The sequence below is a fragment of the Parambassis ranga genome, chromosome 1 (assembly GCF_900634625.1).
Source record: "Parambassis ranga chromosome 1, fParRan2.1, whole genome shotgun sequence".
NCBI classification, from domain to species: Eukaryota; Metazoa; Chordata; class Actinopteri; family Ambassidae; genus Parambassis; species Parambassis ranga.
The window spans coordinates 16,606,445-16,633,919 of NC_041022.1; the positions used below are offsets into that span (position 1 = coordinate 16,606,445).

The 27,475-nt window shown below is 42.0% G+C and overlaps 3 protein-coding genes across 3 annotated transcripts; 1 reads left to right on the forward strand and 2 right to left on the reverse strand.

Annotated features, from left to right (window-relative positions):
- Positions 1-401: 401 nt before the first annotated feature.
- LOC114433676 (ATP-dependent RNA helicase DDX39A-like) lies at positions 402-4,236 on the forward strand. The gene is made up of 10 exons (XM_028402325.1): positions 402-490; positions 1,322-1,529; positions 1,654-1,781; positions 1,994-2,270; positions 2,442-2,560; positions 2,765-2,896; positions 3,017-3,126; positions 3,236-3,380; positions 3,609-3,756; positions 3,977-4,236. Exons 2-10 carry the CDS (start codon positions 1,322-1,324, stop codon positions 3,991-3,993), a joined length of 1,284 nt encoding a protein of 427 aa, XP_028258126.1. The 5' UTR covers positions 402-490; the 3' UTR covers positions 3,994-4,236.
- A 196-nt stretch (positions 4,237-4,432) lies between these two features.
- Positions 4,433-9,280, reverse strand: LOC114433686 (protein CYR61-like). The gene is made up of 6 exons (XM_028402336.1): positions 9,101-9,280; positions 8,224-8,437; positions 7,490-7,737; positions 7,087-7,228; positions 6,512-6,705; positions 4,433-5,606 (listed from the first exon to the last, which is right to left on the reverse strand). The coding sequence occupies exons 1-6, from the start codon at positions 9,149-9,151 to the stop codon at positions 5,301-5,303; spliced, it is 1,155 nt and encodes a 384-aa protein (XP_028258137.1). The 5' UTR covers positions 9,152-9,280; the 3' UTR covers positions 4,433-5,300.
- Positions 9,281-21,230: 11,950 nt separating this feature from the next.
- On the reverse strand, positions 21,231-21,965 carry LOC114451743 (snaclec rhinocetin subunit beta-like). The gene is made up of 2 exons (XM_028430610.1): positions 21,956-21,965; positions 21,231-21,568 (listed from the first exon to the last, which is right to left on the reverse strand). Exons 1-2 carry the CDS (start codon positions 21,963-21,965, stop codon positions 21,231-21,233), a joined length of 348 nt encoding a protein of 115 aa, XP_028286411.1.
- Positions 21,966-27,475: the final 5,510 nt, after the last annotated feature.

A 27,475-nucleotide genomic window follows, 5' to 3' on the forward strand; every position in this document is an offset into this window, starting at 1 on the left:
CTACTGATGCCTTAAAGTGTTGTCCCAAAACATGGGAAATATCAAGTACAGCTCCATCTGTATATAAATCTCGCCTTTATGTGAAACGTAGCCTAGAGTAAAAGCTATGAATGAAAAGTAGAATAAAGAAGATGGTTAAAAGAAGAAAGGTAAGAGAAAAGCGTTGTGACAAGAAGGGTCTATAATGTGTCTAAGCCGTTTTTTATTCAATAGAAGCACAGAATACATGGATGAGGTTTTATGTAGTCAAATGCCACAATGATAATTCAAACAGAGCAGTGTCTGGACAGCAAAACATTATTAATGTTTAAAATATCTCTGCGTGATAGAAAGTCCTAATATACTTCCGTAGAAGAACGCTGGAAATGGTTCCTATATGTACCTGAACGCAGCATACGTGTGGCGTGTGCTCTCTGCCGTGAATCGCTACTTGCTAGCTTGATAGCATTACGCACATTGACAGCCGCGGAATATAAAGCATCACATCAAGGTGAGCACGTAGTGGCTTTATGCTTCTTACACCATTCCAAAGAGTTTGCAAATGTGGTTTGTAACAATAGACATATGTTGTGAATACTTTGTGACACTACCTACATTTATGGAATTGAACCTTGCTTTGGTAGCTAACACGCTAACCGCACTGACATTAGCTTGGCTTTCGTTTAGCCAGTTTTGGGTTGAAGTACACAATCGGCTTTATTTAGATCTTTAAGCAATGACTGAGTTTCGTTTCTAGGTACACGCTCCCTCGAACTAACTGTAATATTTAACGGTTTGTTAGAAGAGTTTGTAAGACAGATTAAATTGTTACTGCTAGCTTGCTAACTAGCCGGAATGAATGAAGAAGGATGACTCCATTGTTTATGACTACGCTGCTGGGTTACACACTTGTCTGATTTACCGTCTTATTTATCGTCTTGAGTTAGATTTCTGGCAATAGCAGACATTTATCACATTGGCCATTGATCATTAAGCACATGGCGGCTAATCTTAGCTATCTTACCAAAAATGCATGCGTTTTGCTATAAACTTAAGTTAGCTAACATTGGCCAAGTGACCCTTTGGAACTTTGGAAATTTACGGAACTGCTGATGTAGAGTTCAGATAAAGTGAGTATATTCCTTACACAGGGGCAATTTATAGCTTAAATCGTTTACATTGCAACACAAATATATTAGTCAACATTAATTATAAAATGAGAAAACGGAGAATATAATAAACATGTAAGACCATAGTATGAAATACAAATGCTTCTGCTCTGTTTAAGAGATGTAATACATAGCCTCCGTGTATCCTGTGGATTCCTCCCTTCCTTATATAGATGGCAGAGAATGACGTTGATAATGAACTTCTGGACTACGAAGAGGACGAGGAGCCTCAGGGAGCCCATGACAGTGGTACCGCTGCAAATAAGAAAGAGGTGAAGGGGTCCTATGTCTCCATCCACAGCTCAGGATTCAGAGACTTTCTCCTGAAACCAGAGCTGCTCCGTGCCATTGTTGACTGTGGTTTTGAGCATCCCTCTGAAGGTAACACCCGTTTAGGATTGTTTTACTCCTGGATTTAATCCTGATTATATTCTGGTCATGTACATTAAGCAACAGCAGTGTTTGAAACTTTCACTCACTTATTGCTCTTTGTTTGTTTTTCCAGTTCAGCATGAGTGTATTCCTCAGGCTATCCTGGGCATGGATATCCTGTGTCAGGCCAAGTCTGGAATGGGAAAGACGGCTGTGTTTGTGCTTGCCACACTGCAGCAGATAGAACCTGTGGATGGGCAGGTGAGCTGGTCCTTTGTGGTACAAGTTCGTCATACTCTCTATGTATTTCTGCTAATGCTAATTGGCTGGTGTAGGCTGTAGTACTGGTACATCCTGTAAGGTAAACCTATGCTCCCACTGAGTTTGTTCTGGCTGTCAACAGGTATTTCTACTCTTCTTTCTTAAGTCCCTACTTAATAAACGGCACTCTCCACTTTTCCTGTGTGTACCAGGTGTCCGTCCTTGTTATGTGCCATACACGAGAGTTGGCCTTCCAGATCAGCAAAGAGTACGAGCGCTTCTCCAAATACATGCCTACTGTCAAGGTGTCTGTGTTCTTTGGTGGAATGGCCATCAAGAAGGACGAGGAGGTGCTGAAAAAGAACTGCCCTCACATTGTCGTAGGAACTCCAGGACGTACACTGGCCCTCATCCGTAACAAGACTCTCAGCGTGAAGAACATCAAACACTTTGTGCTGGATGAGTGCGATAAGATGCTGGAGCAGCTGGGTGAGTGGAACAAAAGCCATTTATAGTTGCTTTGTTAAAACAGGTAGCCTGTGGGACAGGGAAGACAGTCAGTGAATATTTCTATACAGGCACACTCTACACTTGTTTATAGAATTCAGCTTTGCAAATGTAGCATAAAGAATTCCTTGTTGTTTTTTCCTACGTGTACAGACATGAGGTCTGACGTCCAGGAAATTTTCAGACTGACACCCCATGAGAAGCAAGTTATGATGTTCAGTGCAACTCTCAGCAAGGAGATCCGCCCCGTCTGCCGCAAGTTCATGCAGGATGTGAGTTATCATCTACTCAATCACTTACAAATCACAACCGCTGTGCACTAACAAATACATGTATAGTAGTTTGTTTAGACTTTTAGGAGACTGATTTTTCTGAATAAACCAACTGCAATCACTGCTGATGTAACTAAATACAATTCAGATACCTAATGTTAACTTGCTAACTTAATGTTGGTCCTTTTCCTCCTTCCTGTGCAGCCCATGGAGGTGTTTGTGGATGATGAGACCAAACTGACACTCCATGGCTTACAGCAGTATTACTGCAAGTTAAAGGACAGCGAGAAGAACCGAAAGCTGTTTGACTTGCTCGATGTGCTTGAGTTTAACCAGGTATAGTTCACTCAGTGTCAGACATGGTTGTAGTGATGGGGGTGTTTTAAATCCATAGCACACACCTGCAGCCTTTCGTGCAGACGCACAGGTCTCAGTATTTCTTTCGCTTCCTGGCAGGTGGTGATTTTTGTGAAGTCGGTGCATCGCTGCGTTGCTCTGTCTCAGCTACTGGTGGAGCAGAACTTTCCTGCGATTGCCATCCACAGGGGCATGGCGCAGGAAGAGAGGTAGCTGCTGCTTCACACCTAACACCTGTGACTGTCACTGTAATTTGTTTTGGGGAGATAAGAGACTGCCAGATTTGATAGTATTCCTGTGGTCTCTAATGTCATGCAGGTTATCCCGATATCAGCAGTTCAAAGACTTCCAGCGGCGGATCCTAGTGGCCACCAACCTGTTTGGCCGAGGGATGGACATTGAGCGAGTCAACATCGTCTTCAACTACGACATGCCAGAGGATTCTGACACATACCTTCACAGAGTGAGTTCAGCTATAATATGATTTACCAGCGTAATTTTATTTCTAGATTGGAAACTGCAGCTTTTATCAAAATGCAAGGACCAGCTGAATCATTGTGCATGTGTCTAGGAAATATTTTTATTAAGAACTTCAATTTCATACCTTTTTAAAAAGTTTTTGTAGACTTGTAGGCAGTGAAATAAAATCTCTTTCTCTTAAGCAAACCATTTGAACTTCTCTTCACCTTAGGTGGCCCGTGCTGGCAGGTTTGGTACCAAAGGGCTGGCCATCACATTTGTGTCAGACGAGACTGATGCCAAGACCCTCAATGAGGTCCAAGACCGCTTTGAGGTCAATGTAGCAGAGCTACCAGAGGAGATCGACATCTCCTCATACAGTAAGTTTCCCTGTCACTTCCATTTCTGGCCAAGCAGTGCCTATTATGAATAATCATGATGGTTTACACCATATGCATAGTATGTCATGGTCATTAACATTTTTAGGGGTAAATACAGGAACTGGCTTAAAAACACTAGTTAACTTGACATTTTTAGATAGCTAACACAGATCTGTTACATGTCTACATGTTTAAAGCCCCTTTCTTTCTCTCTCTGCAGTTGAACAGTCCAGATGAGTGTGAAGTGTCCTTCCAGTGAAGACTGGTGTGTGTTGACCCTTGTTGTTGCTGTATTTTGGTGGAAGAAAAAAAGATCCTGAAACATTTATTTTAACGTGCCCCCTCGCAACATAAGTAGGCAAGTTAATGATAATGCATTTTTATTTTCTCACGTCAGTGCGGGGTGCTTGTTTTAGTGTTTTCCTTGTTAAAACCATTGATATATTGTTTGGGTTAAAGAAATAAACTTTGTATACCTTATTTATGGGTGTTGTATTTAATTTTGCAGTATGTTTATATATAGATAATTACTTCCTAATTCAGCTCCTGGCTGTTGGTAATTATACTCACAGGCAGAGGGCGCTGTTTTCTCAAACAAATGGTGACTGACCTGGTTGCCAAGAAGCATAATATGAAACTGCACAAGTTGAGTTAAAATAAATCGCTCACATGAAACTTGAGCTTAGGAGCCAGTTTTATCACATGGATGGACCGCCACAGAAATCCTGGCCACACTGTAGTGTCTCAATCCATAGATTCAACAATAATACATACTTGGATTAAAAACAATGTACACACAGAATACATGTGATCCAGCTAAAAATGTTTTTGTATGACATTTCTCTACACTGCATTTAATGCAATAACATGAAATTAGTCATCACAGGTTAAGTGTTCACTGAGTTCTCATCAGGTCCAGACAGGGCTCCCATATCCAACAGTCCAAGTTATAGGAAGCAGTGCCATTTGTTCAGGTGTTTAAATGGCAGTACACATTTGTGTTGTAAGAAAAAGGCACAAAAAAAAGTGTAGTTTACATTTGCAGACCCACCATCACACCTGGTGTTAACTACAAAACTTGTTCTTTGGCTGGATGTGATGAGTAGTCAAAGTGCATTATGGGACATAAAGGATTTTCCACTACAATAGGTGAAGCTAGGATGAGGGTGAGGTGCCATGTTTCAGTGCTAAATAAAGTGCTCTGTTGCTTTGGTAGTGTTTCTCCTCTCAGTCTCATCTGAAAGTCTCAAATCCTTCACGCTTGAACCAGCAATCAGTCCAGCACGCAGGAAGTCTGGGCTTTTTCAGGGCCATAATTTAGGTCCCATGTCAGTTTGAACAGGAGCAGGCAAGTGTACAGTACGATCCACTCCGCTCACACATATTACAATATGGGTTGCCTGTATGATTAATACCAAGGCGTTGCTTCCTGCCCGCGGTCTTCGCTTACTTGGAGCCAGATGAGAAAATTGGCCCCTCGTCTTGAAGAGTCCTGCTTCTTTATAAAAAAGCTGACCTTGTCGCAGAAACTTCAACAAATCCTCCTAGTCTATGAACTTGTGTGTGTCTCCATACATCCAGTGCTGTGGAGGAAGGACCACTTCATTGAGGTGGCCGCAATCATCGCTGCATTTACACGACTGGATCAGCATGGCTGACCTCTGGAAGCGCTCGCCGTCGGGGCACACAAAGGTCACAGGTACAGTGCGAGTGCGACGTGGCGAGCAGCACCGCCCGTCTGTGCACAAGCCGCAGTAGTTAGGCCGGTAGAGGCGTGCGCTCACACACTCCCCGTACGTCAGGTGGATGGGTTCTGGGGCTTTCTGTGTTGGGGAGCAGCTCCTCCCTTTCTGGGGTTGGATTATAAAGATGAACAGATGAGGGTCATAATCTGAATAATAATAAGCATTGTTCCAAATCGGCTTCAGTGGCAAAACTCATCCAAACAAGATGGAAAAAAAAATCTAATAAGCTTTGACTTTTATGTCTAGTCGCCCTGCATAACAGCAGATTTAAGCAGCTTTACTCTCAAACTCATTAATTTCACATTAGTAGGACCAGACCTTCCACTTGTTATTCCAAAACAGGGACTCATAGAGGGATTAGTTCAGATTTAAGTGATTCATTTTAAGATTAAAAACATTTCCTGTTAAATACACTGACACCTATGATCGTTCTTGGCACCGGAGCCTTTGACTCAGTAGAGCAAAGAAAAGAGCTCTTAGTGTCCAACACGGAGGATTAATATAGACACACCACTTCCCTGGACCCTGAGTACACAGACAGGGCCTAGCTATGGATAGTTGCTTGGCAGGAATGCCGGGGGTGGGATGGGGGGGGTTGGGAAACTATATTTAAAAAGGCGCCTGCCTGCCACCAAAACACTGCCGTGTAAATCAGCACTGCCCCGGTTCCCACTGGATGTAGAGCTTCCCGAAAATACTGCGAAGATAATCTCTATTCTTAAGCTCAGGATAAAGATGGCTTTACTGCTAAGAGCATATTTACTCAGGTCCTGAACGTCTAATTTTTCATTCTTTGCAGGGCACAGGTTTGATGTTTTCAGCCTCCTCTCTTAAAGGATGGAAATAAACAGTTATTGTTTTTTTTTACATATACTGTCAGATACGGACGGATAACAGCTGAAATAATCACATGAAGTCTTATCTCAATGTAACAAGGTGTAAAAGATAAGTTAGAAGCCATCTTGACCTATGCCCTCTCTTTCTCTCTCTCCATGCTCAGTCTGCCTCACCTTGGCTGGGACAGTCAGGCCGTGGCACGGCCGTATGGTACAGATCCTCGTCTCCCTCTCCAGCTTGCACTGTGGGTTCTTGATGGTGATGCGTGAGGAGATTCCCATCCCACAGCTGCGGGAGCACTGGGACCAATCAGTGGTCTGCACAGGACACTTCTTCTTTTCCTCCTCCTCCTTCAGTGGGTTCCACACTGACATGTGACAGAAAAAAAAAATCAATTAGACTCGTCAGAAGTCAGACTAGTAGTTACAGCATAGATCTGGAGAGTAATACAATTTTGATGACAGGAAGAAACATATCAGACAATATATGATTTACAAGGGAGTAATTGACAGGATATTAACATGCTACACTGCTCCATCATGACCAATGTCACTCATCTGGACTATGGACCATGGGCATGCTTGGACTTGCTCCAACAAAAGTCTGGGGCATGGAACTCACAAGTTGTGTATGTTTTATGTTTTAGCACAGCAAATCTTATACCCTAAGTCTTCAAATGAAGCTGAATTCCACATCTAAAATGCTCCGTTTATTTACCATTTAAAAAACAGAATTATTTTTCCCTTACCAGACAGGTGTTTGTAGCCGTGTTCACCCTCCCAGCTGCTGGTTTTCTGGACATCTGTGAGCTTGTTGGCGAGCTCATTTTCAGGCTGGTGCGGTGCAGGATTTTGCCGAGGTCTTGGCAAGTGCAGCTGTGGTGGAGGCACCTGTGATAAGAGGTAAGATAAGGTAAGGATCATTTCTGTCATGCCTATGACTATCTATTGACAATGTTTTTACTGTGTTATCACCATAGTGCCCTGATTGTGAAGAGGTTAGTAGAGAGGGGAGGGGGGTCGGTCAGATCAGAAGGTATTCTACAGCTCTTAATAATAAAAAGAGCAGTGCCAGGAGAGGACAGTTCAATGTTCTCAAAGTAAGATTGAATTATATAAAACAAAAGATAAAGAGTCCTGCTCTTAGACAACCTGATGTTTGGGCGGGAGACGCCATGTGTCTGTATGGCAGTCGACAGTGAAGCAACACTGCCCAGGTATCCTGACCAGACGAGGGTACGGGCAGGAGGGTGAAGCTGGCGGGAGTTTGTTGTTACAGAGAGGAGCACAGCCAACAGCGCCGTCGATGCAGGTACACTGGTGTTTACAGCCAGCACGGAAGCTCTCGCCATTCTGGTAGATTCTGCCGTTGTACTCACACGTGCGTCCCTCTGATTTTGCTGAAAATAGACACACACAAATATCAAATTAGTGACTGAGGAGAAATGTTAAATACAACTGTGGCTCAGTGCAGAGGGATCAGTTTCTTAAGGCGCCAAGCAAGGTGCCACTGCAGGTATCTGGGACAAGCAGCTGAGGTTTCTGCTGACATCAACAGGACATTGTGTTTAAGACAACACACAAATATAAGAGGAGGGAACAAGGAAACAGGAAGTGTCAGACTCCTTGTCTCCAATGCAAGGAAAAACCTGCTATTCATAGTTTGTGGGACAGCACCAGCACATGGAATGGGTAATTTTATCTCTGAAGCCTGCCCCCCACCCCTGCTGTCATAAACATCTACCCATTAAAATGCCCCCAGTGCTGTCTCCGGAAGTGCAGCGTTACATGTTGCTTCATCACTGAGCTGCAAAGGCTTTTATAGCTCATCACAATAGCTGTCACAGAGCTGCAGATGGGAGCTATTTCCTTCCCTGCACCCTCACCTCGACAGATGCCCCAGGCCATGGTCACGTCGTTGCCGTAATTACACTCCAGTCCTTTGTGGTGGTCGCAAGGCCTCATGGGGCTGCAGTCCTGGTTCAGCTGCGCAGCGCACACCTTGCAGCAGCCACATCGATCTGCCACTGCACTTACACCTGGAGGGCAAACCAGGGGCTCTGCAGGACATACGCACACAGCCGGGCAGCCAGCCGTCACCTGGAGGAGTCAGAAAACAACAAAAGTGTTTTATTCTTTTTCAGTCATGCAACATTTTATGAAAGTATTGAGTATAGAGCATCCAGAGCACCATCTACAGAGTTTGAACATCAAAGTGTGAGATAAGCTCTTTCATTTGTGATTCTGTATTATCTGTGTTTGTGACTGATTTTGAAGTCATTCACAGACAAACAACAGAAGCTATATGGCTCTGCTTGTGGCTAAGTAAAGTCCCTGCTGGCCTGGCCAAGTCATCTCTAAATGTCTACACAGCTCAGGGTTTGCACCCAGTCCCCTCCTGGCTCATGACTTGAGTCATGGCTCAGCACCAGAGAAAACTTGTTCCAGTTTGTAGGAATCAACATGCCACTGTGCACTTTTTGAAAAGTCAACATGAGTAGACACGCTGATTACCAGCAGACGCAGCCAACTTTAGGAGATGTGTGTTCATTATTATGTAAGCAGGGACAACCACACCTACAACTGGATTTCCATTTTTATTTTAACTTTGTCTTTAACTATGTTAAACCTGTAAATAAACCTGTAAACGATTCTGCTGTTTATTCCATACAGGTCAAAGTTTGAAAGCAACAACAGATATTAACACATTAAAGTGACCTTTAACTATAACTTTTGACCCCCAGGAGGAAAAAAGTGTCTTACCTGTGTGATGACAGCTGTTGTCAGTACAAGCAGGTAGATCATAAAAGTCATGATTATCCTGGATTTAATGTTTCATGAAGTACAAATAAACTTAAAAACAACAATCCACAGACTGATGTTCGTCTTAAATAGCTCCCTGCTGAGTTTCAGTCTCACCACTTCGGACCTGAGTCCTTTTTTTCCTGCAGAGGCAAGTGTCTAAACTCTTAATTTATACCCGCTGCGAGCCTCCGCGAGGCCCCGCCCCTCTGTGTACTTCTAACCAATCTCGACCCAGCCCCTCCCGAAGGGGGCGTGGCTTAAACAGGGGCAGCGCGCTGATTAGTGGGCGTGTTTTTGGAATGAATGCAGCCATTCATAAAAATGTGCAGGGCCCGCTCTATATTTGTTTTATGAGTTTAAAAAATTAAAACGTAAGAGCTGCTTTCATGTCACACTTAGACACATTCCTGCTTTTGTGGCCACCACTCTCCTAACACTAAGTAAATATATTCAGCTGGGCCAGGCGGCATTAATAAGACCTCCACCTTCAGAGGAGAAGAAGAAAAGGAGGGGAGGAATTTCTTCTGTTTTTCCAGACCAACGTAGGTGCCAACGCAGAAAATGAAAGTGCAGAGAATTAGGTAAACAGTAAGATAATAGCAGTTGTGAGAGAAAATGAACACACTTGTCTTTGTCCATCACAGGCTAAGAAAACTGTTTCCAGAGTTTTTTAAAGGTTTGAATGTTTTGCTCTCTGAATGCTTCATCTTGAATTCAGGTGGGGCTGACTATTATTTCTAACCACATGGTGCTGACATGAGAATGATGAGGATATGATCACTTGGAAAGAATGGCCAAGTCCAGGTTGAAAGCAGGATTATTGTTTTAAGGGCAGAACATATGAGGCCTGGCCTCCTCCTCCTCCTCCTCCTCCTCCACCACCACCTCCTCCTCCTGCTGTCTTTTTTTTCAACCACAGGTTTGCAGCCACACCTGCCCTAACACACAGACCTCTTTTGATGAAAGAAATGTGATAGTCAGAGGTTTTAAAAGTCAGGATCCTGCTATGAACGTCTATGTAAAAATCTGGCTCAGACATAAAAAGCTTAAATATATCACATGCCTTCTCTCGGGGGCTGTTATTATGTTATTAGGAAGGGCTGGGAAAACTTTATTCTGCTGAATTAGTCCACCTAACTCAACAGGTAATGACTAATTCTACAAAGGCCTGTTTCATTTCAGATTTTGTTTGCGTCAGACTTCACACTTGAATTTGAGCTCTCTCTAAATATACATGTTTATGCTCTATCCCTGTTCAAAAACAATACAAATGTAAGCACCTTTTTCTATGATGCCATGTGACATGATTCCAGCCTCTAATGCATGACTGAGTGACTCTGAATTTTAAAAAAAGGAAACCACGTCAGGAAACTGTACGTCTTAACTCTAATGGTGCGACCAAAGAGACAAAGTCACGGCCCATCTATTTTAATCCTGCCATGGTCATGGTACAGAGGGAGCTCTGCAGGTCCTGGAACTGCTTCTGTTTTTGGCTTCTCCACTGATGCTGAACCACAGACAATCAGAGATGGTTCTGTTTGAGAGAGATGTGAAACTAATGCTGCGTGAAGAAGGAGACCAGGAAAATAATTTACTTTGTGTAAGTGTTTATCTGTGTGACATTTGTGGTGGTTTCTGTTGTGTTTGCATTGTTCTTCAAGCAGTTATGAATGTCCTTCAACTGATTAAATTACTGTAACTTAACCAAGAAGCAGGCATGAAAGTCCACTAAGGATCTGAAAAGTACAATAATGTATTAAAGAATTTTTTTTAAATTTAACTGTCAAAATATTATCAAAAAGCAATTACAGTAACTAACCCACAAATATGGCTCCTACACTTAGTTTAACCTTTTAACTACCTCATGTTTACATTAATCACCCTTGATTCATTCACCACAAACCAATTGCTATTAAAGTATTTAAAAAATAATGTCATGTATATTATATAGCAGATGAATAAATACATCTAAGGCACCAACATTTTAAGGATCAAATACAAGTTTGTAACAATACTGCAGGTCTAATACATCTGCCAACAGTGCATTGTGTTACTTTTAAAAAGATGACTTAACACAACATTTAACACGCTTATTAACGCCTAGTTGTACATTTTCACACAAAGCCAGGCTCAGATAGCCGCACCGAATAATCTGTTTCTCTCTAAAGTAAGTGAAAACCAGCTTTGTGCATCTGAACTTTTTTCTCCTGTGTCCCATTAATCATCTGACAGCTCCTCAGATTTATCTGCTGACCCCCTGTACTAAGATCGTATCTTCACAAGAACAGTTGTAAACTTAAGTAAACTTGTTTTTTTGGTGTGTAGTACAGTGTGAAGTCTTCCTGTATCTGACTGCTGTCCCTAAGGGAGTAACAGTAATGAGATGCACTAAGAGTGATAAGAATATTAAACAACACAATACACAAACTAAGAAAACAATTTGATGACAGAAGAGGAGCGGCCTGAGATTGTGCTGTTTCTCCCACGTGGCTGAGAGGTACGAACCGGGTGCAACATGATACACAAAAACCTCAAGGACACACAGCTTTATGAGAAAAGGCTGATGTGGGAAAACAGGAAGGAACAAAGAACAACATAAAACTAGGTAAAAGAGTGGTGTGTGTGTGTGTGTGGAATGGGTGGGGGTGGGTGGTGACAGGTGTTTTATGGTAAGAGAGTTTGTTTTTGCAAGAGGAGGAGTGAGCAAGTTCCCCGCTGACTGGTCTGGTCCTCCGCGATGGGGTTCCTCTCAGTCTGGCAGGATGGTATTTCACACAAAAACAAGACTGCTGGTGCTTCAGCCCATACCGCTGACTGGTCTGGTCCTCCGCGATGGGGTTCCTCTCAGTCTGGCAGGATGGTATTTCACACAAAAACAAGACTGCTGGTGCTTCAGCCCATACCGCTTTAAGGTCACATGGAACCAAATTACACGATACTAAGGTCATATATTTTAAAATACATAAATACATATGGACAGACGTGAAGAAGTGCATGTTACATAATATAATTCCAGTGTAATTATCCGAATGGGAGCATGAAACCGAGACTTGAGGAAGTGGAGGAAAGTTGTGTCTTGAGAGAAAAAGAAGGAAGAAAGAGTGCAAGTGGTGGTGACAGGGTCATTAAGCTGGTCTCTGCTGCTGCAGCGGAAAAGTTATGGGAACCTCCTTTATGTGTGTGACAGGAAAAAAAGGTGTGTGTGTGTGTGTGTGTGTGTGTTACTTTTAAAATAACAGCTGAGAAACCTGAGTTTCGATTATCATCAACATATCTAGAGAAAGTGTGGGAAAGCTCAGTGGGGGAACTGTGTGCATACTCCACACGCCACAGCCCTCATATAATTTTATAATGTGTAATGAGATATGTGCTAAATCTGGCACTGGCATATGGTTCTTGTGTTAATGGACTGTGCAGCTTAAAACTCACAGAGCATCGTAAAGTTGCATAAGAGGGCATGACTCAGGCCTGGATGCCAGGAGTGAGACCAGGGAGCCTCCACGGAGCAACTCCTCCCTCTGGTGGAAATTTCAGGTCAAAGGCAGTTAACTTTAAGCTTTTCTTCTTTTTTTGTTGCAATGACTTTAGCATATTCATGTCACCTTCTTATTATCTTGTTGGCTGTTTTTATCATTCTATATCAAGCATATCTTAATGCTGCGTGTGGAGAATAAAAGGACAAACTTGACTCTAGGATCAGTCTACTTCAGATGGCATAACTGTGTAGGAATATGATCTATCTAAAATGCTTTGTTAAAACATGCTACAATAGCATGTGCTACATTTTAGGAGGTGAGAGACGTGCAGCAGATTGTTTTTGTTTCCTTAAACCTCCACTAGATGGAGCCCTACACTCTAATATAGGATGATCGGATTTGATGCACCGCTCACCTTAAAGGTTCTGTCAACATGGGCACAGCAGACACACAAAAGGCTGCCAAAGTACCATGAAATGTGATGCTGGTAGTTCACTGCTCTTCAGCTCTGGTGTCAGGTATGGGAGTTTAGTTTAGACGTGGGCCATCACAGAAAAAGATGGCAGGTTTTTGGTTTGACCAAAGTAAAAGGCACTAAGGAATATTAAAGCGGCTGTAAGCATTGTGCCTGTGCGCCCTATGATAGACTGGTGACCTGTCCAGGATGTACCCTGCCTCGAACCCACTGACAGCTGGTCCTCGTGACCCTCTACAGAACAAAGCAGGTGGAGACACTGGATAAAACCGCAAATAAACAGGGGTGACAGCTCTACATGATTGTATCAAATGACACCCTGCTGTACCAATATTAAATGTTTTGTTTTGCTTTCATCTTTCCTCCTTTGCTTGCTCACCCTCCCTGATCTTTAATTAAACTCTTATCAACAGACTGTGTGTAGGTGGTGGAGCTGATGAGGGATCTTCTCTCCCTCTCTTTTCTATTCTTCTATCATTTTTGTCTCTCTGTTCTTATTGTTCCTATTCATTTCCTGTCACTAAAATCTCACCCACTACTTTCCCCCTTATGCCTCTCTCTCTCCGATCTTTTTCCTGCCTGTGACGGCAGTTGCTTTGAACCTGGTTTTATTCGGAGCACGCTCTTGTCTCCCATCACCCATGGTCTCCTGATTAGACTGCCCCCGCTCCCCTTCTTAGTAGTCACTGGGGCTCACAGCAGCAAACTGACAGGCGAGGAAAAAGCCTTTCCCAGGTAGAAGGGCAGCACTGCCTGAAGAGTTGTAAGCCTAAATATCCTACTTGTCTGGGAGGTGGGGATTACCCCTTGGCCAACTGCTAGATCCTTCATCTCCCGTATGGGAGTACTGGGTCTGAAAAGCACAAATATGGAAGCTTGTTCCACATAAGCTGCTGTACGGGCAGATGTATAATATATGTCAGGATTTTTAGCCCGTGGTGTTTAATACCCACTTGCATGAAAATTCTGAGAATCACACCGAAAAACAAATCATTGGTGCCTACAGGAGATGCATGCTGAGAACTCTGAAGCTAGAAACATTCTGTGCAGCCCCTCTAAAGCTATCATTTGCCAAACATGCAGTGTGTATACTGCATACAGTTTTTAGTCAACATAAGTTATGTATACATTCTGAGTGAATGTGCCCACATGGCATCACACCACCACATGCGGTGGCTGTGTTTGTCAAAGTATTGATTGAAATAAATCACTATACTATATGTTGACAACCGCAGCATCACTACTGCGCCAACAAATCATGCTGGTCAGTACTCTGATGTCAGATTATCCATCCATCCATCCATCCATCCATCCATTTTCTACCGCTTATCTGGGGCTGGGTCGCAGGGGCAGCAGTCTAAGCAGGGACACCCAGACTTCCCTCTCACCAGACACTTCCTCCAGATCCTCTGGGGGAATCCCGAAGCATTCCCAGGCCAGTCGAGAGACATAGTCTCTCCACCGCGTCCTGGGTCTTCCCCTCGGTCTCCTCCTAGTGGGACATGCCCGAAACACCTCCCGAGCCACCTCATCTGACTCCTCTCAATGTGGAGGAGCAGTGGCTGTACTCCGAGCTCCTCTCGAGTGACCAAGCTTCTCACACTATCTCTAGAGCTCATGAGCTCTATGACCATAGGTGAGAGTAGGAACGTAGATTGACGACACCACGACAGACCGGTACAGTGACCGCATTACTGGGAGTTCACCCAACCAGTCCACATGTGTTTTGTAGATTTGGAGGCTTTGACTGTGTCCCTCGCGGCATTTTGTGGGAGGTGCTCTGGGAGTATGAGGTCCGTGGCCCTTTGTTAAGGGCTGTTAGGTCCCTGTATGACCAGAGCAGGAGTTTGGTTCGCATTGCAGTAAGTTAGACCTTTTCCCGGTGCATGTTGGACTCTGGCAGGGCTGCCCTTTGTCACCGGTTCTGTTCATAATTTTTATAGACAGAATTTCTAGGTGCAGCGAGGGACCGGAGGGGGTCTGGTTTGGGAACCACAGGATTTCATCTCTGCTTTTTGCGGATGATGTTGTCCTGTTGGCTTCATCGAGCCAGGACCTCCAGTGTGCACTAGGACGGTTTGCAGCCCAGTGTGAAGCGGCTGGGATGCGAATCAGCACCTCCAAGTCTGAGGCCATGGTTCTCGACCGGAAAAAGGTGGCTTGCCCTCTCCGGGTGGGAGGAGGGCTCCTGCCCCAAGTGGAGGAGTTTGTGTATCTCTGGGTCTCGTTCACGAGTGAGGGTAAAATGGAGCGGGAGATTGAACAAACAGATTATAATCTAGATTATAATATGCAGGTGTTTCAAGGTCTGTGAGTACATCATCGGTAAATGTGATCATTTAGAGCCAGGCACTGCTAAGATGGCTGTGACCAGGCCTGCTATTTTGAGCTTTAAAACTGCTGTTCATGTGGATAACTGCATGTTAGCAATTAGCTCAAAGATGAATACTACCTCCCAGCCTTGTTAGCATGGCAGCAGACTTTTGGTGTAGAAGGTGTAGAGTAATGGGATAACATCACATTTTTAGCATTTTGATGAGTTAAGTCTGAAGTGAATTTCATTCTTCCCCTTTTTCCTGTCTTTACCCCTCCCTCTCCATCTGTTCCCAGCCATGCATTCCACGTTTCCTTGCTCTTTCCTACCTATTCTGCTTCGTCATCCATCATTTCCATCCCACCCGTTCCTCACAAGTGCACATGCTTTTCTCCTCATTCCCACTGAGACGCACCACAAGCTGACAACAAACACAACCTTCCCTCAGCAGAGACAGACAGAGTAGCACCGATATCTCAGTCTGCAACATTTACAGATAACCCACATCTCTTTCGGTCCCCTCCCTCCACCTCTCTCTGTTTCCTCTGCTTCCTCCAACCCTTCTGGAATGAGGGTCTTATGAAGATAAATGATGCCTCTCAGCTTCCTTACTCTGCTTCCATCTGCTTCATTCGCAGCTGTGGAGGGGAATTCCCTTGAAATTCTCCCATTCCTTGGAGTGTTATGCCTAACATGTTCACAGCATCATTTTTCTGTATGTGAGGAACAGGGGAAACGACTAAACACAGTTATCTTCAGCAGCTGAAGACATTAGGTTGCCATGATAGCGTTTCAGGAGATTGGAACTCATCAGATTTCAATTACAGAGGAAATGAAGTGAAAATCTAAAGAGGCTATTTGATATTCAGGGTTATTGAATATTTTTCTGGCCCTACACCTCTGAAGTGATTCTGCAGATGAAGAGACAATCCAAATTCAGTGTGTTCGTTTTTGATATTAGACAGTTTAAAGAATAGAAGTACATTTGGGAAAAACACTTATGGAATATTTGTCAGGGGTTAGTGAAAATGTGAAAATTGATCCTAATTTCATGCATGTTTAAGCTGGCTCTATAGATAGCATGAACAACAGACTGGATTTGGTGAGACACAGGCTACAGCATGGTTCTGGAGTCCTCACTTATAGCTCTGCTGCTCATAGCGTGGCTCATAGCGTGTGAAAATATTAATAAAAAATAAACAATAAGAATAAAAAAACAATGAAATATGACTATTCTTAAACTTCTTGTATTGAAAACGGTCAGATTATTATTTAAATATTTAGATATTGTTTAAACGTCATGAACTTTTTGGCAGGCTCCTCACAAATTAACTCCACATTTGGTTGATAACACTGCCTGATAACACAGATGGTTAAGTTTATGCTAACGGGACATATGGAGGTAGCCCAACATAGAGTGCTGCTTAAAAGTTTGTGAACCCTTTAGAATTTCCTGTATTTCTGCATAAATATGTCCCGACAGTGATAAAAGAGAACCCAATCAAACTAATGAAGTGGTGAAACTGCATAACTAATGCTATTTCTAACATGATGCTAGCTAGGCAGCTAATCATCTTACTTTGACGACAACAGTGAGCTTGCTTGTAAACAGAGCCATAGTGAAGTCTAATTAGTTTCATATCCTTAAGCTAATGTTATAAAAAAGTGGACACGCATAGTCGGGTAAACCAGGGTGCATTATTTCACCTTGGAAAAACGCAATCTGACTTTGGTGCGAACTTCTGCTTTGCTTCTGTCAAGACATATTTGCACACACTGAGAGCTAAACATGGTCACCTCCGCAGTATTACAAAACGGTTATCTGCATCAGTCAGAAATCAACAATTAACATTTTGTTGATGTTTGCCGATAGTTTCAGTCAAGACCTTCATTCAGGTTCACAGTAAAACTTATAAAACATTGATGGGATGAGGAAAAAAGTCATGTTGTACCTTTAATTCCCTCTTTTTACATTGAGCAGAAGGGCATGAATAAGTCAAAGAATGGGGCAGCTCTGTTCAAATCTGCACTCATGAATATGAGGATACATGAGAGAATTTATGAGACGGAGTGGGAATGTTTAATTTAGAATGAAGACAGAGAACAGTCTGAAATAAATACACTCACCACAGCACCTTTAGCTACTTGCAGAGGCTGAGGCAGCAACCCTGAAGCCCAAACATTTATCAAGGACACGGTGCAGCTGCCTCTTTGCTCACTCAAAAAATGTGGAAATACATTCATTTGTACAGCCAGCATGTGCTGCACAGTGGTGAACCAGCAATCACTGCAGAGTTACTGTGATCACAGAACAAAAGCTTTAAGTGGGAAATGAAAAGCTATTCTTTGTCTGGATCTACAGTGGTTTTAAGAATAAATGTCTCTTTGTTACTCACAGTGGGTTTCTTGTTATAATCAGTGAAAAAAATCGACTCCAAAACTGCACAAAAGAATGATGTTTTCTCTTTGTTGTTTTTATTCATTTGTATTTATTGTTACTATGATACATGTCCTTGCATTGTAACATGCACAAGTGAAACATTTCTTCCTCACCCATCCAAGACCGAGTCGGGCCGTATCCGGATATATCTAAATAGTTCTTTTCTGAGTCTGAACAACATGAATCCGGATCTATCCTGATAGATTTCGATCCACCTCTCGGAGGATTTAGCCAATCTGGCTAGCAAATGCGACTACCGAATCCTGCTAGCGGTGTCATACTTCTGGGTTCACAGGGACAGTGTCCAGGTGCGTACAAAAGCCGCATGTAAACACCCGTCGAACTACAACAGCTTTGCCCCCAGTTTATTTTTCGACATGGCTACAAAGGAATAAACTGTTTTTTGAACAAAAAAAAGAAAGATAAAACAAAGGTGAAGTGGCCTTTGACAGGTCATGAAGTGCTTATAGAGTTTTTAAATTCAAATTGTCTGCCACTTTTAGCATTAGCACCTAATTTTACTGTATCAGAGCGACGACAGGAAGCTCTCCAATACTTGTATCAAAACATTGTGAGATGATGGATAAACGGAACTACAGGCCACGGGGAAAATATGACTATTTGGGCTTGCCTCCCAGCTACATTAATTCAAACAATCTAGTTTTCAGAAAGCTACTGGTGATGAGTGGCACTATGTTATGGGACTGTGTGTGTGTGTTCATAGCTGCAGGAATGAGGCAGTTTAATATGTCTGTGTCTGACAGAAGCCCAATTGCATCTAGTTCAAACTGGACCTGTTAACACATTAAAGCATACACTGTGATGTTGTTGAGATGTAATAATAATATGTTTATGTTACATGTAACATTTATTTTACATGTAACATTGTAAATGGAGACACAAATTCAGTGTTATTAGTGCAGTTAGTAGAAACCTGCAGATACGACAGAGATGGGAGGTCTGCAGTGGGAATCAGGGCCCTTAATGGGCACACTGGAATGTGCTATATTCTTCATTATCCTTCACTGAAATTGAAACATTGTAGAAATGAGGACATTTGTAAATAAATTCCTTTGATGTGAAAAGTTGATGCTTAAAAGTAGCCCCTACAGTGCTTGATGAATTCATTTGTGTTTTTTTTCTGCCAGAAGAAAAACAAGAGAGATATTTATATGAACTGTGTTTGAAAGAGTTTTTGGGAAAATTAGGTCAAGTTCAGCGGCCCACCATTCTAAAACATCTTATAAAAGGTCTGTTTCATGGTTAGTACTTGGTTTTAGGTTTTAAACAGCTCTTAAAGTGCAAGGCACCCCCCAGGTAGTGAAAGCATGCAGAGTTTACAATGAGGGGCACACCTAAACGTTATTTAGGTTTCTTGAATTGTCTGGCTGTTTGGGTAAAAGCCTTGGACACAGAGAGGCTCACCAGAGGTGTCTGCACTCAAAACTATAGTAATAGCTGGGTGTTGACTCACAGAGGAGTGTGGGAGCAGATTTCCAGCTGCTGTCACTCAGCTTTCTGTGAGGTCAGATGTTCCGTCTGATTTCACATTTCTGAAGGCAATGAAGATACTAGTGCACAGCTCTGTTTGATAAATGCATAGCCGACTTCAAAAACAGATTTATATGCTGAGGCAAAAAAACAACAAACTTTTGTGTAACTGTGTTGTGTTACATATGTTCACGCCTAAAAGCTGCACAGAACAAACACTGTGTGATCGGCTGGCTACAGAGCAGTTTTACTGGATCAGTTAAGGCTAAAAGGCAAATCTAATTGACCTGGAAGTTGGTGAGCAATAAGGAAGCACTGCTGATGTTTTTGTGGATCTGCTGAAGCGTCCCTTTTAGCACCAGCGCAATGGGTATCATTTGTGAGCTACTCTTGAAAAAAAACAATAAAAAGCCTTTGTGCTGCTACTACGGGACTTAGAGCAGGTTTCTATGACTATGCTGTTAGCAGCAGCAGTAACAGAGACAATGAAGCTTATGTGGTAATGTGGTCACTGTACCAGTCTGTCATGGTGAAGAAGGAGCTGAACCAAAAGGCAAAGCTCTCAATTTACTGGTCAATCTACGTTGCTACCCTCACTTATGGTCATGAGCGCTGGGTAGCGACTGAAAGAATGAGATTGCGAATACAAGTGGCCGAAATTAGTTTCCTTCGAAGAGTGGCTGGGAGCTCCCTTAGAGATAGGGTGAGAAGCTTGGTCACCCGAGAGGAGCTCGGAGTAAAGCCGCTGCTCCTTCACATTGAGCTGAGGTGGCTCGGGCATCTGTTTTGGATACCTCCTGGATGCCTCCCTGAGGAGGTGTTCGGGGCATGTCCCACTGGAAGGAGACCCAGGAGAAGACCCAGGACGCGGTGGAGAGACTATGTCTCTGGGCTGGCCTGGGGACCTCAGGATTCCCCCGAGGAGCTGGAGGAAGTGTCCGGTGAGAGGGAAGTCTGGGTGTCCCTGCTTAGAACTGCTACCCCCATGACGCGGCCCTAGATAAGCGGTTGAAGATAAATAGATAGATGGATGGATTTTAGGTATATGATAAAGGGTGACTTCTGATGAGGTTAATTTGAATGAGTTTGGTGACGAGGTTTGGTAGTTCTGCCAGTATTATTGTAGGGAAATTTAGTGATTCTTTTTAGGGCCAGGGCACCAAGGATCAGTGCGACGAACTATTGGAACCCTTAGGGTTATTTTTTTTCCTTTTCCCCCCTAAATGATCAAGAATTTTTGTCTGCTCCTTGCTCAGAGTTGCCCTGAGAATGTTTTTAAATCACTTTAAAACTAAGTTTTCTTACTAACATTTTTTAGGCTAAGATAAGATTCTTAGAATCTTTGTGAATACAGCCCCATATGCTCTCATTGTGGCTGAACTTTTTAAAAAATTGATTATTTAAATGACATTAAGTGGGCTTTATGGTCCCCTTCCTCTTATGCGAGTGACAAAATGAACAAAAACAAAAAACAACAACAACAAAAGATTTGACATGTTTATTTGCATGACAATAGCTACACAGCAATCTGTTTCAATTGACTAAAAAAACTCCATTACTCTTGTTTTCTGGTGACTGTGAGTTGTTAAAGAGCATAAGCTTAAGAGGTTGTTACACTTAATATAATAAAATAAATGTCATTACTTGTGAAATAATAAAAAACTCTATTCATGAAGTATATATACAAATCTCAACACAAGGTTACAAAACACATATACAAGACAGTAAGACATATCTTCAGTCTACCAGAATTATTTTGTTATTATATGCTGTGTGTAATGTTTGTTTTGTTAACATACTGGCTTCTGATGTGCACAATATTGTTTTATAACGTGACCTATTGATGATACATGATATTTTAACCAAATTACACACATACTATTCAGAAATGGTCAGATGCAGATAAAGTTAAGTTTTTCCAGGCAGTCCATGGCCCACCACTGTCCCTCTTTGGTTAAGGCTCCGCAGCGATTCCACACTGGACACAGCTGGTCCTGATTATTTTCTGGCCAGGCTTCATACTCCAGAGTGTCATTGTTCACCCACAGCCAGTGGCCACCCAGGTAACGCAGGCCGATCCACACCTGTCCAGTGATGTCGTTGTGCCTGATTATCTCGCTCTGAGCCACAAGGCGATCGGTTTCAGAGACCACGCTGGGGAGATCAGTTTGATGGTCTCTGCAGTACTTCAGAGCCTCCTCCCAGGACTTTCTCTCCTTCACCACAGTGACTTTGATGCAGTAAAAATGATTTTTTATTATTCCAAAACAATCATTCCATTTTCTGTTGTCAGTGATGGCTGCATAATCTTCATCTTCTTGATAATTGTCTGGCTGTCCAGGACCCCAGGCTTGGTATGTATACTGTCCTCCTCCAGACCACTTCCAAAGAGTATGATTATCAGGATGACAGTAGAGGCCAATCCACCCAACCTTGTTCTCTCCTGCTTTTAGAAGTTTTTCCATATCACTCTGACTATTAACAAAAGAAAGCTCAGTGAAATGATTTCTACAGTAAGACTGAGCATCAAGCCAATTCAGCGGCATGGGAACATAAACATGTTTTCCTATCTCTCCCTTAACAGCTGCACAAAAAATAACAATGAAGAGAACTGTACCCATGGTCATTGCTCGAGCTGAGATGGTTTTCTGTGGCTGTTTCTACTGTAATTGAGGTATTTGAATCCCAGGGATGTTTGACTTTGCATGTGCTTTAGCTTGTTTAAACGAAAAAAATGTGTGGTAGGCTTACAACCAAAGAGAACTAAACAAATCAGTCGTACAAGCAGAAAAACATTACAGAGCAGGAAGCCTGTACAACAAGGCTTTAAACTGCACCCTGGTTCAGGAAAAAACTTGCCAACTTGGTGACTTTCTAAATCTTTTTTTGTCAAAAGCAACTAGCAACTTTCTCTGGTGACCTCTGGAGACTCATTCTGCAGTTAGACTACTGTCCTCGACAACCAGCGACCGTAAGCTTCTGCCTGCCTCAAAGCAGTTAGAGGAGACCCACACCACTCTGCGTCCAATTGTTTGCAAAGCTGCTGCAGGTTGTGTTAATAGCATATTTTAATGGCAAAATTACAAAAAACAAACAAAGCAGAAACAATCCGATGGTGGGAGTATGTGCGTACACATGTCTTTGTGTGTATGCGCATTGTGCCTCTATGCGCAGACAGCTGCCATGAATTGTAAATGTGCAACCATGTAGAGATGGAAATGACATGCTGCCTTGCAAATAAGATAAATAAGCTAACATAATTAATAATAATAATAATAATAATAATTAATAATTTGTTTAACAAAAGAACAAGGTAGCTATAGACGTGTTCTATAGGAAAGGAAACCTTAAATGACCTGTTATCATCTGGCACTATATAGAAAATAATGAAATAATGAATAATGAAATAAAATTGACTTGACCTTCTAATATAATGGTAGGGGAAACACTGAGCTGATTCTTATAAAATGATAAAAGTTGGATAATTTGCTTATTTTGTTAACAATTAAACAGGGGAACAAGTAGCCTTTATATGATTTCCAACCCATCTGCAGACCATGAGGGTGAAATAAAACTCCCTACGAGCAGTAAGGGAGAGAGTGGCAGGAAAGCTGGCTTGGCATGGGCCACATATTTGATATATTATTTTAAAATATACAATCATAATCAGATCATTCATATCACATATACTACATATAAAATAAGTCTACAACAGCAAAATGTCAGGACCAGTTCTGCTCATGTCGCAGTGCAGGGAAATGCAGCATCCTAACCATCCCTCCAACTGCAGTGTAAAAGTGTTCTAATTCATTTAGAAAATGAGTCATTATCACTAAATACTGTAATTATCATTTACTTACTTAAACAAAACAACATTCTGATTTTCCTTAAATTGTCTTTACACTTGCTCTAAATTCATCCTATTAATTTTAAATGTCTACCAACACCAGTGTCATAAATAAACAGCACAGGACAGAGATACTACTGCTTCTGGCCAGTTAATAAGACCAGTAAATCACACAAGTACTATGGGTGAGTACTATGAGGCTCACCAGAATATAATTATTAACAATGGCTCTTGATGGTTGAGAAATAATAAAAAGAAAACGAGCTGCAACCAACATTTTTAATAAGTGCTTTGACAGGTGTGAGAAATGTGTTTCAAGCAAGTTAAAACATCTGCATCACAAATGAGTAATATATCATTAGATTTGAACAAAATAAGACAGCTGCTGGCAGGAAGCCATAATTGAATCGTTGTCAATAACTACATTTTGCATATAACTATGAAAATTGATCTCCAGAGGTCAGATAAGATTAAGGCATGTTGTATATTATGTATATTAGGTGCTCTGAGCTTGAGGATCTTTAATGGATCTGGGGGGGGGGGGGGGGGGGGGGGGGGTCGTACATACATTTCCTCCTCTGCTCTGAAAGAATTCTGTGCACCACAACAATGAATTTTTTTTAATGCTAATTAGCTTTTGTAGATGAAACGATGTTGTAGCTCTCAGCCTGTGGTTTAAAAGTCAGTAATGTCAAATCCAATGTGTTAAAAGTGAGATTAAAAGCAATGACTTTTTATTGTGTTTTCTCTCAGCTTTATGCGGATCACGTGAGGCATGAAGATAATCAGCTGTGAGGCAGTCAATGTTTGTGTCCATTATGTTTATTTATGAGTGCATCTATTTAGGAGTGTGTGTTTGTGTTTAAAGAGTGAGCAGGTCGAACTGCTCTCTGGCCCCTGGGCCAAATGCATCAGTCAGAACAGAGATAACAGGCCGGACCTTTCTGATGATGCGTAACCTCAGCATCAGCGTGCATTCAGTACACAGGCACATTCTCCCTTACACAGACAAATACACTAAACACATTCTACAGTAGCCACCTGATAGTGAATAACCTTCAAAGGAAAACCATGGATGAAGGGCAGAAGAATCCACAGGGGTTCACTCCTTTAAAAGCTCATCACAATTCGTAGTCAGTTATGGAAATCTGAATACTACACAGGAGTCAGTTTGTGTATGTGTACACAAAACCTCTGTGCGCACACACCTTTAATGCTGCTAATGTACCAACATCAATGGACAGAGCTGTAAGTCTTGTAGAGTAACTTATAGAGTTTTCTTTAAGATGTTTCGCTGCTCATCTAAGCAGCTTCATCAGTTCTGCTTCAACCTTCTGAATGAATATAACCTGGATGACTCACTTGTGCAAACATTTACTAATAAAGACTAAAAATATGCTGATATTATTCTTTCCAAAACAAAACACAATACAGTCTTTCTGTGCGTTTGTGCTTTTAACTACACAACATGGAACATTCCTCTCTCTGAGAGGTTTATGTGGTTAGGCATTGACCCAAGGCGACACTGTGTCTTTAGACAGGGTCAGACTGTGTGTAATTGTAGGTCCAATGGAAAGGTCAACTGGCTTTTCTGTCCCAAAGGCTCCCTGGAGGTCAGATAGGCTGCATGTTTTAAAGAGATGACTACGCACTCACACAAACACACAGATACTCACTGCAAACCTCTATAAACAGCCCTGATGAGCATCATTAGGCCCAATCAAAGCCAGTGATTAGCCACAGTCTGAAGCCACCGAAAGAAACAGAGGGGGACTTCAATGGATGACTTGTAAATGAATAGTGCTAATGAACAAAATACCAAGAAAAGCAGGGCACAAAGGTAGACCCTCTGTCTGCCATCCAAATCCAAACAGCATTTACAGTAGCATGTTAATGGAAAGACTTTAACATGCAAAAGCTTCTCCCTAAAAATAAAAGGTTGATTTTCCAAAAAAAAAAGTGAGTTTAAATTGAGGCAACTAGACTCTGGACTGTCTCAATTTGAACTCTTGGACATTGATAGGTGATCAAAAAACAAAAACAACAGGGAGACCAGGTCTATAACAAATCAATCACCATGAGTCATTGATTTGTTGTAGACCCCCCTCTATGATACAAGTCCTAATGGGCTCTGCCAGCTTTTTGGTTCATTCATGCAAATGACTTCATTAACGGAGAACGTTTCCCCCTGCTCTCCTGCACATGGAACAGGTGATTAACTTAAATAAGTCACGACTTCTCAATGACACAGGGCATGTTAAAGGCATCAGGCGAACTCTCTTCTGTCTTCACTCTGAGGTAAGGTGTTCAGTCTCAGAGGAATTATTGATGATGACTTGCTTAATATAGGTGCAAGATCAGCTGGGGACTAAAATATATATGCATACATTATATATGTGACTTCCCCTTGGCTCATTTGTAATGATTAATCTCACTATGAGGGATTGTGGGTAATTACCTTTGAAAATATTAATTTGCAAGGTCACAGGGTATATATACTAAAAGCAGAGAAAGCAATGTATACAGTCCTTCACCCAATGAGACTGGATATCATCGTATAATAACCACATAATGTTTTAAGAGGGGAAATGCAGCAACTAAAGTGACATGAAATTAGATGTGAATGAAACATTTTCATATTTATCTTTCGGAAATCACATTTTTCACACTGCGTGGCAGCATGAGAAGAAAATTTAGGTTGTAAACGGAAGACAACATTTCCTTCTGGTAGGATATATTTAAGCTTCAGTTTATACAGAGAGTAAAACCTCTGGGAGGCTGTGATGGTATCTGTTCACTGGAGACACTGTGACGATGGATGTAAATAGAACGGTGGATGTTTCCTGTACACAAATATGTAATTTATGTTTCATGCCAAACCTGAATTTATGTACGGAAGTGCTGAACACCCACAGTAGAAAAAAAAAAATGTAATCACTATCTCGTTATAACGTCAAATGCTATCACGTTATAACGACATATTATCTCGTTATAACAACATATTATCTCGTTATAACGAGAAGGAAGGCGAAGGTGATGCAGTTTGTACCCATCGAGCCTTCTGTGTCCTTCCAGCTGATCGATGAGAAATGAAGCTACCTCCAGAGGGTCGGTCTCATTCTTTCTTCTGAACAGTCCCATGCATTTTAAAAACCTTCTGAGTGTCCGCATACTGATCACAGTATCGTTCACTGTGCGCAGTAAGGACAGAATCTCCCCATGGCTTAATCCAAGCATGAAATAGAACTTAATTAAATCTTGTAAATGTGTCATTTTCCGATGTCAGCAGCAAACCGGTTAGGTTAGGCTACTTATAAACAGTTCATTTTTTATTACAGCAATAAAATGTATCTCGTTATAACGAGATAATATCACGTTATAACGAGATAGCGTCTTATCACGTTATAACGAGATAGCGTCTTATCACATTATAACGAGATAGCGTTTGATGTTATAACGACATAATATGTCGTTATAACGTGATAGCATTTGACGTTGTAACGAGATAGTGATTAATTTTTTTTTTTCTACTGTGGCAGTTCAGCGCTTCCGTATGTATGTGCTAAGTAATACAAGTATGGCATATTGCTGCTGAAAGTGTTCAGATGATTTGTCAGATCATATGTTTTATAAGTTTCAAAGAGGCCTAAAGGTAGAAAAGGTAGAAAAAATGTAAGGTGGTCAGAAATCAAGATTATTAACTGAAGCAATATGTCAGAGAGCACTGTGTGTGTGCACCTGATTAAATGAGACATTAGGTGACCATAACATGTAAAGCTGTAAAGCAGCCATCCTGAACTTCAGTTTAGGTTCAGATCCACAGCAGTAAGCTCAGCGAATGGGGGGCATCCTTGCAAACGATAGGCTCACAGTCTCAGACCTTGTGTTATATGGACCAAAGCATGTGAGGAACACAGACGGCTTCATTTATGGCTTGACATACTACCAAAAAAAACATTTTAACATCATATTTTCTTCTGTACCACACCTCATCAAACACACAGACACACTACATATACACGCTTGAGACTGACCCAGTCTCTCTATTCTCCACTCATCCCCTCCCTCTTTACTTCCCCACTGTGCTCCCCTACCCTCTATTGTGTCCTGCTCTGATAGCCCTGCTTCTGTTAATCACTTCATAGTGCAGCCTCACACACACAGACATACACACGGAAAAACACACACACACGCAGGAACAGGAAGGGGAGTAATGAAGTCGGCTAAATGTTTTCGGCCAGGCTGTCCATCATGTCAGCGAGGTGACCTTGGCTGGAGCAGACAGGTCAG

Excerpts from the sequence above, each read along its gene's own strand:
- LOC114433686 (XM_028402336.1), bottom strand. The coding sequence starts at position 9,151 with ATGACTTTTATGATCTACCTGCTTGTACTGACAACAGCTGTCATCACA. Across the intron at positions 7,738-8,223 it reads GGCCTGGGGCATCTGTCGAG|CAAAATCAGAGGGACGCACG; the intron begins GTGAGGGTGCAG and ends GTCTATTTTCAG. Across the intron at positions 7,229-7,489 it reads GTCTCCCGCCCAAACATCAG|GTGCCTCCACCACAGCTGCA; the intron begins GTTGTCTAAGAG and ends CTCTTATCACAG.
- LOC114433676 (XM_028402325.1), top strand. The coding sequence starts at position 1,322 with ATGGCAGAGAATGACGTTGATAATGAACTTCTGGACTACGAAGAGGAC. Across the intron at positions 1,782-1,993 it reads TAGAACCTGTGGATGGGCAG|GTGTCCGTCCTTGTTATGTG; the intron begins GTGAGCTGGTCC and ends TGTGTGTACCAG. Across the intron at positions 2,561-2,764 it reads GCCGCAAGTTCATGCAGGAT|CCCATGGAGGTGTTTGTGGA; the intron begins GTGAGTTATCAT and ends CTTCCTGTGCAG.